Genomic DNA, 18447 nt, shown 5'->3' on the forward strand with positions numbered 1-18447 from the left:
GATTTATATTTGTATATTTAAAAAAATAAAATAAAAACAATATCCTATCTTTGTGATTATTTAATTACAATTACCTAAAAAGGTTAAAAATATTTTTTTTTAGTTTTCAAATTGCAGTGCAAAAATTGTACTTTTGACAGTTCAATAGTTTAAACAAATATAAATATAGCCTATAAAATGATAGGCTAGTCTTTTAAAAACAGAAATTAAAACTCTATGTAAACGGTTTAATTTTTTGTATTCTCTTAAGTAGCATTTTATAACAATAATATATGTAACTGTTGTTAATCAAAATTAATTAATATAAATATAACTCAATCTAACTACTATGTTCAGCTGCTTGTGGCAAACTACAGGTCTAGATTGTCTTTTAAATTCAGTATTTAAAATTTAAAGCTACAGAATCAATGCAAAAAAAATAAAAAAAATAATCAAATGTCTATTTTAACATTAGAAATAATATTGTTAGAAAAAAAAAAAAAAAAAAACGTTTTAATGTTTTAATGACAACTCAAGCATTCTGTCTGTTGGTGCCAAAAGCACGCCGAAGAGGATGCTATGAACTTGTATTAGTGTAGTGTTATTTATAGAATTATGGTGACCCATACTCAGAATTAGTGCTCTGCATTTAACCCATCCGAAGTGCACACACACAGAGCAGTGAACACACACACACACTGTGAACACACACCCGGAGCAGTGGGCAGCCATTTTATGCTGCGGCGCCCGGGGAGCAGTTGGGGGTTCGATGCCTTGCTCAAGGGCACCTAAGTCGTGGTATTGAAGGTGGAGAGAGAACTGTACATGCACTCCCCCCACCCACAATTCCTGCGGGCCCGAGACTCGAACTCACACCCTTCGATTGGGAGTCCGACTCTCTAACCATTAGGCCACGACTTCGCAGCAATATATCAATCTCTTTGTCACCTGTTTATTAATAAGCAGATAGCGCGCACTGATTAGGATGATGTAGGCTACAAGAGCGTTTTGTGTCGTCCCAGGATGATAAGCGCACAATATTCCGTCTAGTCGTTCCCGTAGCGCTGAAGACCGCCGCCGGCTTACCTCTGAGCGGCTGTGTTTGCATCCAACACCCCGGCACCCTGCATCCATGTCCGGACAGCGTTCATCCCGGCACCGATGGGCTCTTCTTTCATACTACTCCCGCTCCTTTGAATGCTGTCTTGAATCCCGAACATGAAAAAAAGACTCCTGTCACCGTCTCAGTCGGTGCTTGCTTCTTTTGATCGCTCCTTTAAAAAAGACAGTGAGAAGTGTATGGGTGAGCAGGTGTCACCGCGTTTGTCTCTATTAGCGCTTCCTCTCTGAAACAGAAAATAGAGCGACGTGCCAAAAGAAACGCGAGGTGTCAACATCCAGGTTTGGGAACACCGTGCAACAATAAACAAACAAACAAACAAAAACTGCAAGATTAGACTGGAGGTCCCTTTGGTCTACCGTCTAAAAAAAAAAAAAAAAAAAAAAAAAAAAAGTCTAATGTCACTTTAAGAAACAATAGGATCAAGAACAGTCTTCACTGAGGGTTAGATCAAATGTCATCATCCAGAGACTTTTTTCTCTTTATTTTCTCCTCCTTTTCTTTCCTTTCTTATCTTTCTCCACAAAGAGTATTCTCTGATCAAATCACATGAATGAGCAATATGAAATCAACCAGGAGAGGTGGACCCTTGTGGAGACAGCTCCCTCGCTATTCTCCGTGTTGAAACGGGAGTGATTTGTGTCCTTTCCCAAAGGAATCCGATTTGACTGTCTCTGGGAACTAAACACAAGCAAACTAACCCCAAAGGGAGGAGGAAGAGGAGAAGGGAGTGACTGCGCACGCGGGGCCACCCCCCAAACATAAGTAAAGCAGAACTACCATTAGCTGTCCACCCAACCACGAAGCCCGTCGCCTAATTAGATATCACAGCCTGCCCTGCCCACTTAGCGAGCGGAGTGTTTAGAGAGAAAACTAGAAAGAAGTCATGTGCGCGTTAAATGTCACGCGAGTAACTGCCTGCCGGAGCGCGGGATTGAAGCCAAGTTGAAGTGGTTCACATGGACCCTGAGTTATTTGTTTTAAAACGCAACAGGTTTTTTTTTTTTTTTTTTTTTTTTTTTTTTTTGAGAAAAGTTATTATAATAAAGTGATAAATGACAGTCTTTTTTTTTTTTTTTTTTATTGAAATATCGATAATGGTCCTGACACAAAGTGCTCAAGCAGCCTACTGTTGCTATGGTTACCTGCTAGGCAAACGCTATTTCTGTTTTTGAGCATTTGTTAACTCTTACAAACTTTGGTAATGTAGGCAACTTTTGTTCTTACTGAAACAACCCCAAGCAGCCGCGGTCATAGAATATTGTTCTTTATTTAAAACACGAGAGTTTTTATTAAATGTATGTAGGCTAGAGACCTTAGCTCATGTGACATGTTTGAAAACTAATGTGGGGAAATTAATAACTGAGTCATAATTAGTCCTTAAAAGATTTATTAAAAAATACATTAAAACATTGCAATACAAGTTCGTCGCTTTTATTTTCAACATATTCAAATTATTTAAGAGGCATACACTGTAGCCTATTTAAAAACAAAAAGGCATTGCTGATAAAGAAGTCATGTACAGATATTATAATCCATAAAACATCTGTTCTGGCAAACGAGAGTAAATGCATCAAACAAAACTGGATATTCAGACTCAAACAGTTTAACAGCTGCTTTGTCAGATTCGATATAAAACGAGAAGAGTAGCTAAATGCTGGGAGCGCAAACCATTTTACAGCAGTTTGTGTTTTTTATTTTTCAAACATAGCAGTTCTGTTTTTAGATTTATAATGCAACTATAAAGCTTTATTATTAGGCCTATTTTAGAAATGGCAAAAAATGAGCGCATGCACAGGAAACAGACATTGTACCAACAGCAGTTCTGTTTTAGATTTAGAATGCAACTAAGTAAAAGAGAGTCCCGTCCAATCCAGTGCTGGTCAGGCAGAGAGAAATTCTGCTCCCCCTGGGTCCCTCTATATTTATGTTCCCACACAGCAGTTTTAAGTGGCAGAAACTACACAAGGAGTCTCAGTGGAAACGGTGTATTTTCAAGTGTACAAATAAGAAACAGTGGCCATTTTTTAGCCTATTAAACGCGTTTTGTGCATCACTTAGGCTAAATATATATAGGGATCTACAGCTTCAACTGGGTATGTGCGTGGGAAAAAAATAATAATAATAATAAAAAAAAATAATAAATAAATAAATCATGTGCCCGTATTTATGATAATCACATAAAAATGTCAAATTAACCTTTATATAATATAACTAGGCTAATCCTATTGATGACAGCGACAAGTTCTATTTGATTTGTAAAACAGATGTTCACATCACGCTGTCGTTGATGAGTAGCCTACTAACCATACATATTGATGACAGCGACAAGTTCTATTTTAATTAAATAACCATGAAATTCTTGTCACATAGGATAGACTAATTCAGTCAGTAGGCTACTTTTGTCAGTTTCAAACGATAAGGCCGCATGTCAACATTTTATATATTTATAGGCTAGCTATATATCTATATAAAAATAGTCTATTAACATTGTCGAGTAATTTTGATAGAATACAGTAAATCCTTACAAGTATAGCCTATATATATTATATATTTACGTATATGGTCAGACCTGCGATAAATTACAACTTGATAATAACTGTGTTCATTAATGGTCAACCAAAATAACTAGTAGGCTATTAGCCTACTTTGACTTTGTGTAGGACCTTTTTAGCCTACTCTGACTTTATTAATGTAACAAAATAACCAGTAGGCTTTTAGCCTACTTCTGACTTTACTATCTCAGTTTGACGTTGCAGAGAAATTGAGAAATAAGGGTTTCAGCTGGTGTTGTTTGTGTAATTTGATTTGTGTAGATTGAAGTGTTTTGGGTTCATTGTTTTGGTCTGATAAGGGAGTCGGGTTGTTGATGGTTGTTGTTAATACATTGCCATCTTGTGGCCCAAAGGTGGGATAAAATGCCCCCAGTCTGCCCCCATTTACAAAACTAGAGTACAGGCAGGTTTAGCTTAAAATTGATTAGAATATAATAAACAATTATAAATGACAAAATTATAGCCTATTTGAAAAATATTGTTAGCTGATGCTAACTGGCTAGCTAACAAGCTACTTGATGCTAAATTGGGGTAATTTTTAAATATAAAGTCTAATTATTTTTATTCGACCAGCTAGTTAGAATACATTTGATGGAAAAACAAAGGATCTGATGCTTACAACAGAGTAACTACAGTTAGTTGTGCCCCCCTGAGGGTGTTTTACCCCACAGACTAGGTTTGGAAAAAAAAAAAAAAATGACATCATTCTAAATTTTGATGAATGATGTCATTCTCATTTTCTTAACACATACTCCCTATGGCCTTACTATTCTCATATCATATAACTGTGATGTTCTACAAAACAACAAGTTTCCCCCACTCTACCCTAACAGAATATTTGGCTAAACTGTCCTTATAAAAAATCAGAATTAAAATGTGATAGTAGACCTACTTTTGATTATATGTACATTACAACAAAGCCCTTATCAAGATATAGATTGGAAGAGAATAAAATAAACTTATAAACAAATATTTATAAGTTTAAACAAATAAACTTTGCTGTGACACTTGATCTTAACCTGGCTGTTCTGTTGAAGGCCTTTACACACACATTGAGAGACACACAAACGGAAATGAATGGAGGAGAAACTCACACTGGAGGGGACTTGTGAAGACAACATCATTTATATTCTGGTTCCGTGAGGAAAAAGTACCTAGGGATTATCTGGTCTTTCCAAAATGACAGAGTGCTTTGTTCTTCGGTTTCACATGTATTTTTCTCTCTCTCTTTTTTACACAAAGGTCGGAGTTCAAGGTTAACTTTGATCAGAAGGATGGAGAGAGGTTGAAGGGTAGTACCCTTTGATTTGCTAATGTTTCCTCCATTCTCTCTTCCTGCTCCTCATGTTTAAGCAAGTTAAAGTACTGATACAGGAAAAGTGAATAAATGCTCACATCTGCCTACACTGAGACACCTAGCACTGCGCTCAAATATCGCGGGAAGATGCGTATGTCATTACTTCAAACCTTTTATTGCATTTTCGAATCCATACAGTAAGAGTTACGTTAAAATAATAGTTATGACTATGATTACTGCACAGTTTAGGGGCGTACAGTAACTTTATAAGGGAGGGAAGGAAAAGAAATGATCTTCAGACCTCTGAAAGATGGTGAGTGGTCAGGAAATGTGTGCATATCCTGTCTGTGTCTCTTCATCAGATGTGTTGATGGTTTCAGCAGTCTGACATTACCTCAGCACTCAGGTGTAGGTCTGTTTGATTCATCACAGGTGGCTTTAAGAGCCCTGTAGGTCTTATTATGCTTCAGAAAGGCACTTAAAAAAAGAAGGACAAAAGTTTAAGGGGTTAGAGAACTAAAGAGGTTTTAAGGTTTTAATGTGATCTCCAATAACTGTTAAACAGTCAATATTAAAAGTTAAATATGAAACACTAAAAACTAAAAAGAGGCATTTAAAATGCTACAATTGAATTAAGGCATCACACCATTATAATATACAATATGAATAATGGATATTCATTTTGACATTTGCCAATGATTATATTAAACAATTATATTTAATAATTATTAATAAATAGATAATAATGAATTTAGTTATTTTTTATATTATTAATAATAATAATTAAATAGTAATTATTAAATGACTATTTTTTTTTTTTATAATCATCATAGCTGGGTTTAAGAGCCCTGTAGGTCTTTTTACGATTCAGAAAGGCATTGTGGAAGAAAGCCAAGACAAATGTTTTATACTTTAGGATTGGATTTATTCTGACATTCAGGTTCACGTTCAGACTTCAGGCATATTTTACTGAATTCAGCTGCAATTCCAACAAAGTTAGCCTTCACAGAACATCATTCCACGTTTATGCTGTATTAAAAGAAAAGGAGGATAAATTCAGAATGCTGTTAGTATTATACTCTCCATTTTCATTCAGATTTGCTTTAAAAAGGAAAATATATTAATTAAAAAAAAATAATCTTGTGGTTTAGATAAAAGTAACATTTTTGCAGATTAAAAATTCCACAAGCCAAACACCATTCATTTAACAAACTTAAATATATTAACTTAAACAGAAAGAACGGCATTCGCAAAGTGTGCTCATACATTGTAGAATGTATTCATGTTCACAAATGCGCTAAATGCCAAATACTGATGAGAATGAAATTGACTCTCCTAATTGGTCATAGTGTTTATCCACAGCCAAAGGCATGTCCCACTACTGCCAATAGAAGTCGCACTAGAGGCGTAGCGTTCATTTAAGCCTGAGGCCACTTCATGACACTCAATACTGCTTTACAATGTACTTTTGCATATCAAAACTCCTTTACATATATATTTGTACATGGGTATATTTTTCATATATAACTTGATTCAATGCATACACACCAGTATTTAGCATCGGACAAGACTTTGGAGCATTGCTTTATGTTACATCAGTGCAAATGCAGTGGCATATATGTAAATATATTTTCTCTCAAGAAAACAAACAGAGAACAGAAAAGACGGGCTAATGCTATTGGATACTGAGAGCGTGCTAGTGGATATGTGCTAAGTGCCTACAGAGCATCACAGCACTATACTGAAGGGTCACATGATCACATTCAGATTGGTATTCGCTGGAGATTGTAGTTTCGTAATAAAGGGTGGGGAAGAGCTGGTGTTTCAGTAGATCCAGATGTGTAAAGGGTGAAATGATTCTTTTCACCTCAGATAAGCTTTCTGACCTCTGGATTCTGTGATGTTCTGGAGGAGATGGGGACCATAGAAGGATTTTGATTGTATAGGTGTCTAAGGAGCATTCCGTATGTACTGTACGTATCGGTCACAGAGAGGGCCGAGAGTATCCAATCAGACCCTCTGCTGTAAAAACTGTCTTTTGGCCAGCAGTGTGTGGAGTTGAGACTGGCTCAAGGCAGGTTTTAGGACTGGGAGGAGAAGCAGGCAGTAGTGTCACTGTCGTCTTTCAGCCCAGCCCTAAGGTCTGACGCTGAAGCGAGAGTGGTGCCGTCTTGCTGGGGAACCTGGAGGGTTGAATCTGACTCTGGATTCGTTGAAGGGTCCAGATCACCTGCTGGCTGTATTGGGGGCTCTTGTGGCGGGGCGTCCTGTGTTGAAGAGCCAGGTTGTGATGAGCCTTTTAGCTGGTTGTGGCAAAGAGGGCAGGTCTCCTGCACATACAACCACTTCTTCAAGCAGCCGGCATGGAAGAGGTGACTGCAGGGGGTGATCACTGCTGACGTCATGTCCTAGATTCAAGAATAGAAGAGGTTAGTTATGTATAAAATACATTACAATGATAATTATTTTTATGTTATAGCTGTTAGTTAGTTATGTGTGTGATAAATTATGATGATAATTATTTTTATGTTATAGCTGTTAACTAAAGTGAATTTAGGCATCACTATGTTCAATATGAAAAATGTATACTAATTTTAAGATATTTTATTATTATTATTAATAATAATAAATTATTGTTATCATTATCATAATCATTTTAACAATGGCAAATTATTATATTATTAGTATAATTAATAATGATAATAATAACATACAAAGAATAAAAATATTATTCTTAATATTAATTTATAATTGTAAAATTATTATATTAAAAATATTATTCTTAATATTAATTATTATTATTATTATTGATGTTTAATATAGGTTGAGTAATAATAATAGTAAAAATAATAATACTAATTCTTCTTCGTATATTATTATTATTATTATTATTAATTATATTAATACTATAATAATTTGCCATTGCTAGAATAATAGTAAAAATAATAATACTAATTCTTCTTCGTATATTATTATTATTATTATTATTAATTATATTAATACTATAATAATTTGCCATTGCTAGAATAATAATAATATAATGATGTCAAATTATTTTAACAGTAGTTGAAGCAGTAGTAGTATTAATAATAATAAAAATGTATTAGATAAGGTAAATAAATCCATTCACAAATCAATTTTCAATATCAGTCTATATTTATCCAATATTAACTCATACCAATAAATTATAAAAATCAAATATCGGCTGATAACTGATATAGTACCTGTTCCCCTAATGATAAGCAGTTCTAAATGGTTGCCAGGGGGTTCATATGTTAATGCTCTAAGGTGTTATGAATGTGGTTGTTAGTTGGTTGCTTACTGACCAAAGTCAAAGTAAGTCTACAATATTGTCTGAAAAAAAAAAAAAAAAAAATCTTAAATCCAATCCCTTGTACAATTCTTTCCTCAGCAAGCCACGCAATATTAGATATGTCCATGTATATAATACAAATGGTGTGGCACAAATTATGCGCATACATTTAATACTTAGAAGATATGAACAATAGTGATGCACCCTAACTGAACCCACCATCAATCTACCACAGAAATACACAAGGAGACACGTGCTACAGAATGAACCTGGACATCCATCACAACACACAAATCCTCACATGCACACTCACACACACCTGGTAGCATATGGAACAGATGTCATTGTGCTGCTGGAGTTGTTGGTGAGAAGCTGTAGGCAGGTTCTTGATCTTGTTGACAGCATCTCTGCGGAGCAGGAAACTCTGCCAGCCCAGCTGGGCCCTCAGCCACACGTTATAGTAAGAATGGATGAGTACGATGGTAGAGCCCATCACGGTCCACTCCCCGAACACAGTCTCTGACACGCCATACGCAACCACGCATAGCGCAACCAGGAACTCCAGCAGCCTGTAGGTGCCATTTACCCAGTAGATGACATCATCCATGTTCTCCACCGGAGCCTTGCGGAGCTCCTCCACCATGAAGAGCACGTAGATCAGAAGTGTGCCCAGCACCTGGGAGCGAAAGATTTTAAACCAGTGGGACAACAGCTGAATTGAACTGTAATAGTTTTTTTAGAGCCAGTGACTAGAGAACAGGGTGGCGGATGGCAGATGAAATACTGATTAAATACAATGTAAGAATTAGTACCAACACTTATTTCACATTTACAGTACTCAAAAAATTATTTATTAATAATTTTTATTAATAACAAGTTGGAATTCTGACTATCTTACAATTAATTAAAATCTTAATATTAAATATGACTATATTATAATTAAATATTACTATTACTAAATTAAATATTTAAATATTATTATTATTATATTTATTATAAATTATTGGTAACACTTTACATTAACTTTAAATTTGTTAACATTAGTTTAACTACTTTAGGTAACATAAACTAACAATAAAAATACATCTAAAGCATTTAATAATTTTATTTTCAACATTTACTAGTAAATTATTTAAATCAAAAGTTGTATCTGTTAATATTATTTAATGGAACTGAGCTGACATGAACTAACAGTGAATGGTTATATTTTAGATAACTTAACTAAAGATAAAAGTGAGGTATGGTGAAGATTAATAAACCCCGTGGATCCTTACTGTAAAGTGTTACCAAATTATTATATATATTTATTTCCCCACAAACAGGATGCAAAGATTCCCTTTAAGCAGAGTTTCATTTCTCCTTTCTTCAAGAATAATCCATATTTAATTTCCGTGAAATACAGGATATTTTTTAGCAATTACAGTAGGGGCTCACAGAACAAGTTTCAACACAGAACCAGATGGTCAACAAGATGGTTAGTGAGAAACAAAAACATCATCAAAGAAACAGGAAGGTTCTTTTTTAATGACCCTGGACCACAAAACCAGTCTTAAGTCGCTGGGGTATATTTTTAGCAATAGCCAAAAAAACATTGTATGGGTCAAAATTATCGATTTTCCTTTCATGCCAAAAATCATTAGGATATTAAGTAAAGATCATGTTCCATTAAGATATTTTGTAAATTTGTTTACAGTTTTGTCTAGTTCAGAGCTGATGCTGTGTGTTTTTGTGGGATTTCTACCTGTAGTGAGGTCAGAATGCTGGAGGAGATGATGATCAGCAGCCAGAAATCCATGTGGAAGAACTGACATATCATGTATGACATGTAGGCAGGGAACACCAGCAGGAACAAGCACAGGCTAACTGCACGAAAGTGCTTCCATAAACTCCTGTTAGCAATAACGATTCAGAAATAATCAGAACACTAAATTACATTGTTCACTTGTATAATACATAAATATACGTCTTTAACAGTCACGCTTATGTACTTGTCTCTGGAGGCTCCCAGCGCCAGCACTATGGGATCAGCAATTTCCAGCATAGACTGCAAGATGGAGGCCACTACAATGAAGAGGATGATGCTGAGGAGGAAGGCTCTGTGGATGACCTGTAGCTCAATCAGTCCAGTCTGAACAGCGAGGATCAGAAGAGTGATTCCCTCTGTCATCCCCCTGAGAGAGAGATTTCTGTGGTCAATTATGTGATAAAAATGTGCCATAATGAATCAAGTATGGACTTCATGCCAAACTGTTCAAGACAGGTTCAAAACTTGAATTTACAGGTAAACTGCCAGACAATAAAAGATAAACTTTTACTTAATTTAACTTTTTTATATAACAAATAATTTTTTTGTGTTGCATAAGAAAAAAATCTCTTTGAGTGACATGAGGGTGAGTATATGATACCTGTGCACGGTGTTGTCATTCATGAAAGCTCTGTAGCCCTGCAGGTAGAACTTGCAAAGAGTGAGCACTCCCAAAGCAACGAACGACACTGTGAACACCAGGCCCAGTAGAGAGTACGGAGTACAACAGCACTCTGCAATACTGGAAAACATTTAGAAATGAAGCTGCTGTGCACCTTCATGAGACCAAAGTCAATCAAACATTTACTAACAGTTCATCAAATATTTTACTGAGAAAAAAAAGACCAGTGACACTCCATTTTTCTATTACACTCTTTAGTAAAATGCTCAGGAATGACAAGCAGAGCAACCTGAACTTCAGCTCACCTTGTGAGAAAAAGGAAGAGCAGCCTCTCTCTAGATGTGGGCTGGTCTCGTGTGCTGAGGTATGTGTAGATTTGCAGAGCAAACAGAACCAGCCAAAAACACATGAACAACACGGGCAGAATCAACTGATTCCACAGAGACATACCGAGAGCCAGCAACCCATAAACCTCCACCACCTAACAGATATAACAGAGAAGAGCTTTTTAATACTCTCTAGTCTGTTTTAAAACTCACTCTTTAGCCTCTACTGTTCTTACCTGTGCTAGCTCCCGGTACGCTGTCTTGGCCAGATTAAATGGCACCAGCAGGTTGGAGGCCAAAAAGTAGATGACTTCCAGGCCTGTGAAAATCATGGCAAAGCGATTAACGAAAACGATGGTCTCCAAAGGAACCAGGCACAGCCTGGCCACCAGAGGGAGCAAGTGCGCTGAGAACAGCCAAATGCGCTTGGTCTGCATCACACAGGAGCACAAGGTACACACCACCAGCTGGCCTATTCACACATAAACACAGAGAAATTAAACAAAACATCTTATTCATAATAGAATTAAAATTACATAGAAATGTTAGCAAAAATAAGATTACTATTGATACCAAACTGCAATATGATACTGTAAAGCAAAGCACAAGACCTGAATCTAAGCCGAGTGCTCCCTACTGTACTCATTGACATTAATGAATGCATCCTGTGTGCAAATGGGCATCTGTGAGTTAATTAGGCCCTACAGAATTCAGAGTAAAGACTGAAGGACCCAGCAGCACTCAAGAACTCAATGCGCACACTATGAAATAGCAAGAAGTACACCAAAGGGTGAATCTCACCCAACAGGTGCTAGGGTTTGTATTTCACCACAAAAGGAAGGAAAGAAAGGACAAAGAAAAGAAAGAAAAAAGAAATGAAGAAAAGAAAGAAAGAAAGAAAGAAAGAAAGAAAGATAAGATTATACATAAAGAAAATTCATAATAATAGTAGTAATAATAATAATAATAATAATAATAATAATAATAATAACAATAACAATAACAATAAATCTCATTCTCATTACTGTAATGCAGTAAGAAAATCATTCTGTCTGTACACATTTCTTTCTAATAAAAAATCTGAAAAATGTCAATTCAGTACAGCAAGTATTATAATAATCTATACAGGATTATACTTGTACAATCCTTGTATATGTACATTACAAATTAATATTTTTTTGTTTTACTTGAAAGTAGGGTACAATGTAAAAAGTTGGGACCAAATGTTGTTGCAGACAAATGTATTACATTTTAATTTTTACATTAAAACTTTTAGTTTTGACAAAAAAAAAACAAATTAAATTTGCCCAAAGACAAAAATGTAGGTTAATACACACACACACACACACACACACACACACACACACACACACACACACAACATATATATATATATATATATATATATATATATATGACTTTCTGTTTTTTTTTTACAACTGAATTTCAACACAAACAAAAGCTGAATTAGCATGTAGAATTTTCTCTTTCCACAATTTTCACTATAACTAAAGACGGATAAATGAAGACGTAATATATACTCTTCTAAAGACCTTTCACTATAATATACATCGACGTTTTCTGTTTATGCAATAAAAATTAAATAAAAATAAATAAACAAATAAACAATAATAAATCAAATAAATAAATAAATAAATAAAGAAGAAAAAAACTATCAATCAATAAAGCTATTTAGCCAGTATGATCTGCACATCACAAACTCTGGATGACAAGCAAAAATACTAAAGGTTCCCCCCCCCAAGCAAAAATACTAAGGTTTTTTTTTTTTTTTTAGGCCAAACTAAACAAAAATGTTGTTTAAATATTTTTCTTTGTTAATGCTAGTTATTGCATTAACCAAAAGTAACTAATGGGACCTTTTTGTGAAGTGTTACTTTCCTAATGCAAAATAAATATGATCTAGGCATGTTCTGGACAGTGACATTTACCCCTAAACCATATAAATGTCAAGCAAAACACAGAAAGGGGGAAGAATGAATAGATATACAGTAGTTGATGAGAAAGCAAGAAAGTTAGAGGAAGGAACAGACTTAAAATGCAGTGAAAGAAAAAGTGAGAGAGTAAGGGAAAGTATGACATATTACAAACAAGGGGAAGGGCAGAGACATATTTGAAAGAGAGAAAAAATAAATAAATACTCAAGTGAGCAGGAGAGGTTTTGACATTAAGCTGGCAAATGATTGTACTTATAGCAAAAGTGATGAGAGGGAAAAATACGAAAGCTGCATTTCTGGCTTTTGTACAGTGTGTTTGAGGGCAGGCGGCTTATGAGACGGGAACAAGAGTGGGAAATGCCTTGACCTTTGACATCACATGCCAAGACATGCAAAACTACCCAACTCTTCCCAGAATGACACTACATGAGCACATGTTCAGACTGAAAATAAGAGCTGTAATGAGTCAGTATGGGACTCGCACGTGACAGAAACGTGATTCAGAACGTTAATTTTAAGTCAACTTTTTTCTTATGCTTGATAATGACTAATTATTATATATTGTTATACTTATTAAAATGATTAATATAGTATATTTATTAATGTTAACTAATTAACTAATATTACTGTATTACTAATATTAATAAGTTATGCTAATTAAATAAGAAAAACTAATAAATAACTTTCGTAATGTATCGCCCAGCCTTAATAGCACTAATTCATCTGTGCACATTGTTCTAAGGAAAACTTTTCTCACTAAACATCCTGTTTCACTCAGAAATCCTTTATCTCAAAGAAGTAAAAATGGTTTGTGAACAGCATTTCACATTGACTTTAAAAGCGTGATCCTTTGAAGACTTACAGATGAGCGCAGTAGTGAAGCGGTTGATGGACAGAGGCTCCAGGTACAGCGGGCCCTCATAGCCTGACTCCAGTTCACTTCGCACATAGTCCCTGAAAAAGAGAACAGAGACCTTATTCTAACCTCTCACAGTGTGACATTCTCCCCGAGGATCTATACTTATAGCCCGAGTCAGACAGCGCAGAGCAGTGGACCCATCAGTCCATCTGTTTTTATCAGACTAGAATTCCTGAGAGAACAATCCCTTATATAACTCTTTGCTGAGTCCCACTGAGCAAAAAAAAACAACTACCACTGACATTCAGAAGTATAAATTATCCTTTAACCTTAGCTAAGGGGTTTTTAATAAGGGTTCCGCAACCCCTAGGGCTCTGCAGCGCTCCTGCAAGGGCTCCAGCTATTTTTTGATCTAATTCTAATTTTTGTGAGGGACAAAAGGTCCCAAACTTGCATAATTTTTTTTTTTTTTTGTGGAACACAGAGGTAGAATTTCTAAATAATGCGCTGGTCGCTCTTTTTTTTACACAATTATAATGAATGAAACTGAAGCTTTCAAGCTTTAAAAAAAATGCAAAAGTATCATTAAAGCAGCATAAAAGTGTTCTATGAAAGATGTTCACTTATAAAGCTCTACAAAAGCTTTTGGTGAAAAATTTGATTATTGAAATGGCTTTGCACATAACATCATAATTTTTTCTGGGGGAGATACATGACGCTGACATGGTTGTTTGGGAGATTAACTCGTTAAGAGGACGAATGGGTGTCATATAGGACACACACATACCTGAAAAACATTTACAAAGCGTTGCTTAAATTCTTATCTGAGCTTGGCTCTGCTCAGTGTATGGAGGTCAGAGAGGGATAACAGTGAGGCAGGTAAGTTACGAGCTGGCAGTAAGGCTTTGCCCACACTTGGGTGATCTTAATTTTGACCAGCCACTGCTTTTTTCTACAGACACACATTATGCTGAGAAATGTGCTAAAAAGCTCTCTCTTAATCTGACACTAAACAGCCAGCTGTCAAACGCCAAGACACCACACTATAATTGTGGACCCATGAGCATGCCAGAGGAGCATTTTTAACTTCAAAGCATAAAAAACTTTATAAATTAAAAATTATATTTATTAATCATTAATAAACATACACACACACACATATATATATATGTGTGTGTGTATGTATTTATATATATATATATATATATATATATATATATATATATATATAATATATATATATATATATAAAACTCAAATAATCATAAAATAAACTTTAATCATTCTAATTTAATCATTTAAATAATATACTAATACTAATATAATAATGAAACTTTTGTTGTGTTCCTATGGGGAAAAAAACAGCACACAGAGGTTTTATAATGACATGAAGGCAAATAAAGAAAACAGTTAATATAATATACACTTCTAATATTCTTAAGCCCGAGCCCACCGAGGACAGAGAGACCGATTCAGCCACAATCTGTGAGCCAGCACAATGCCCTGAGCAACTGAGTGGAGGATTGCACCGGATGGAGGTGCCCAAGCCATCAGACCAGGTACGCGAGCCGGCTACAAAGCCCACCAAGAGGGAGGAAAGCCGCGGGACGGTGTGAGTGGTGGAGAGGTACTCCGCCCCCTATATCGCGGCTGAGGGTCCCTTGTGCTGAGTATGAGTTGAGCTGAGTTGGTGCCAAAAGGGGGATCTAATAGACTGGGTGTCTGAACTTGAGATCGAACTGCCCCCTCTCTCCTCCGTCGTCCTCCGCTGGTCCCGTCCAGGCCCCTCCCTTTATCCTTGGTTCCCTCATCCAGCCCTGAGGGGGGCTTCCGGTCCAGTGCCCACTCCTCGGAAGTGCCCTCCAGTGCACCTACTCCTCAAAGTGCCCTCCAGTGCGTGCTTCTAGAAAGTGCCCTTAGGTGCCTGCTCCTCGAAAAATGCCCGCCCTCCCACCCGCTCCAGCCACCTCCACTGCTGTCATCTGGCAGCCCCTCTGCTCGCCCTCAGCCCACCATCATTGCGGTGCGAGCCACGTGGGACTGTAATCCTCCAGCGTCGCTGGAGTCGGAGTATCCCTCACCTCCGCCGCTCTAGCCCCTGAGGCCCGAGACTCCGCCTCGGCCCAGAGACCCATACGCGCCAACCACCTCAGCTCCTAGCTCCCTCACCTCCACCGTCAACCATTGATCCATCAGCTCCACTGGGTTCCCTCATCCCTCCGGCTCCGCCTTGGTCGGGCGTCAACCCACCATCGCTCTCGGGACTCCTCTCCTCTGGCTGCGCCTCATTGCTCCGTCCTGCCGGCTCCATTGGGCTCCTTCCTCCCGCCAGCTCCACCTTGGTCCTCAGTCACTCCAGCTCAACACTCAGATCTCCGAATCTCCGCCTTGGTCACCAGAGCCCTCGGCTCCACTTGCCCCCCAGATCCTCCGCATCCCCCTGGCTCGTTGGCTCTCCGTCTCCACCTCGTGCTCCTCCTCCACCTGCTCCGCCGCCATTGGTCAGTCCCATGGAGTCGGCGACCATTCCTCCTCCATGGATCCTCCCTCCGTCGGCTCCACCATGGGTTGAGCTAATGCCTGTGGCCTGGGTCCAGCTGGACTCCTGCTCCAAGCCCTCCTGTCTCCCCTCCCTCCGTTCATCCTCCTCCATTGGACTTTGTCTGCCGCCACCACTACCAGATATGCCGTCCTCCTCCTGAGCCTCCTCCCTAGTTCCCACCCACTCCCCTCCCCATGTTGTTCCTACAGTGCGAGGACGGACCTTCTGTGAGGAGGGAGTAATGTCACGCCCCTGGACTCATTATGTTGTGTTTTCCCTCCACATGTGTTCCGTGTCCCTGTTAATTTGTTATTCCATGCACCTGTGTTTCCCCAATTATCTTGTTTTTTATTAAGCCCTAGTCCTTTTGGTTTGTCGGTTCTTGAACATCTTCCATGTGCTCTATGCTTCCCAATTGGATTATTAAAGACTCTTGTTTCGTGAAATTCCATTGTCTCCTCGTTCCTGGCTTCCTTGTCGCCTTGTTCAGAGTGTAGACCATTGAGCCCTAATCACCCATAACTTGGGTTTATCTTTCAACAAACATTTACAATAAAAAATCTGACAAATCCATACAGTGTGTTCAGGTCCCATCTTACAGTGGACTAAAGGAAAAATATATTCACTATATTGAATAAAACAGTCTAAAATCAAAAATGCATGACAGACTTCTCTCTTGGGTGGGAATGGTATAAACACAGTGTTTTCCGTTTTTAAGGGATTTTTTTTACTGGGCAATCTGGGTTGTTATGGTAGGGAGCAGCTTTTCTGGCATATCCTTTCTAAAGTCTCAAACTCTCACCTTGAGATTTGCGTGACCAGCGAAAACAGCAGCATGAGCGGTGAGCAACAAAGGTAGAGCTGCACCAGGTGGCTGTCGGGACAGCGTGAGCAAAAACCAGACTCAGAATGTAGCATGAAAGCAGAGAGGGAATATAAGGGAAATGGGGTTGCTGTTAGGCGCGATGTGAGGTGGTAGCTCGTCACGCAAACAGAAAGGCCATACCTGAGGCCACATCTGCTCTCACTAATCGATCAGACCAGCAGAGCGGAAGTTCCATTCACTCCGACTATCAAAGGAAGTCCCACAGCCAGAAGCACACTGAACTTGAATTTGGAAAGTAGCCCCGGTTCATGATAGTCACAACATGCATCAAGTCTTTGGGTATGTTTATAAAAGAATACTAGCATAACTGTTCCGTGTGCAGATATCCCACAGACCCTCAGTACCCTGTATTTTTTTTTTTAAATAGCCTACGAAAAAACAGCATACACGATGCACCTATAAAAAGTAGTAGTATAGTACACATTCGACTTTTGAATTTTATTTTTAGCTCAGTTAACCAGTTTTCTAAAATAAACAGGGTTAATTTGAATTTTAATAACTTTTAAACGGTCTTATAATGCGCAGTCTGGAGTGTTACACTATGGAGTCAGATCATAGTGTAAAAAAATCAGGTAAGATATTTGCAAATCGAGGTGTTGTGAAATTTACTAGACATATGTAGCCTATATCATTACTGTAATAAGCTTATACTAAAGCTGGTACATTAAGGCCCAGTAACATTTCAAATGTGTTATTTAAACTGTTCACGAACAGTAACCCTATCTTCTAAACCTGAAGAAGTGGACAACTACTTCGTCCTATTTTTTGGTTTGACCAATAGAAAAATCCCTGTCGCTGTCCGAGCAAACACTACTTTGTTCGTGTATGAATCAGTTTTTTTGTCGACAAATCAATTGAGTGAACGAGTTAGATGACTCACTAATACGCACAGATTACCTGTTTCATGGTTAAATGATTGGTAGTTGTTTGAAGGAAACAGATAATATGAATTTTTTTTCACTCAAAAAGTCACCACCTACTTAGCCTAAAAGATATAACCTGCAGATAATGGTCACAGAGTAGCTCTCAACATTAATGCACTAACACACACACTGACTGGAATTACAATGACAGTCTTTTCTGCGAAAGCACAAACAGAAGAAAGCAGAGTTATACACCCCTGTTGGACTGGCACTCTTCGAGCTGCTTGATTAGCCAATCAAATTCGAGGACTGGCAACTAACTGCGG

The 18447-nt window shown here is 37.5% G+C and overlaps 2 protein-coding genes across 2 annotated transcripts in view; both read right to left on the reverse strand.

Annotated features, from left to right (window-relative positions):
* The window catches only part of LOC109102042 (transcription factor COE1-A), a 123396-nt gene extending 121434 nt beyond the window's left edge, over positions 1-1962 (reverse strand). The window contains 1 exon segment of the mRNA XM_042770196.1: positions 1066-1962. Within this exon segment, the coding sequence (XP_042626130.1) occupies positions 1066-1199 (134 nt within the window). The 5' untranslated portion in view covers positions 1200-1962.
* Positions 1963-5854: 3892 nt separating this feature from the next.
* On the reverse strand, positions 5855-17290 carry LOC109101829 (RING finger protein 145-like). Its single transcript, XM_042770545.1, has 9 exons — positions 17175-17290; positions 13834-13925; positions 11253-11488; positions 10996-11171; positions 10670-10810; positions 10253-10435; positions 10006-10153; positions 8584-8940; positions 5855-7359 (listed from the first exon to the last, which is right to left on the reverse strand). Exons 1-9 carry the CDS (start codon positions 17288-17290, stop codon positions 7033-7035), a joined length of 1776 nt encoding a protein of 591 aa, XP_042626479.1. The 3' UTR covers positions 5855-7032.
* Between the last annotated feature and the right edge of the window lie 1157 nt (positions 17291-18447).

This window comes from Cyprinus carpio, chromosome A14, assembly GCF_018340385.1.
Source record: "Cyprinus carpio isolate SPL01 chromosome A14, ASM1834038v1, whole genome shotgun sequence".
In the NCBI taxonomy this organism is placed as follows: domain Eukaryota; kingdom Metazoa; phylum Chordata; class Actinopteri; order Cypriniformes; family Cyprinidae; genus Cyprinus; species Cyprinus carpio.

Excerpts from the sequence above, each read along its gene's own strand:
- LOC109101829 (XM_042770545.1), bottom strand. The coding sequence starts at position 17,290 with ATGCTACATTCTGAGTCTGGTTTTTGCTCACGCTGTCCCGACAGCCAC. Across the intron at positions 11,489-13,833 it reads CTTCACTACTGCGCTCATCT|GCCAGCTGGTGGTGTGTACC; the intron begins GTAAGTCTTCAA and ends ATGTGTGAATAG. Across the intron at positions 8,941-10,005 it reads GCATTCTGACCTCACTACAG|GTGCTGGGCACACTTCTGAT; the intron begins GTAGAAATCCCA and ends TTTCGCTCCCAG.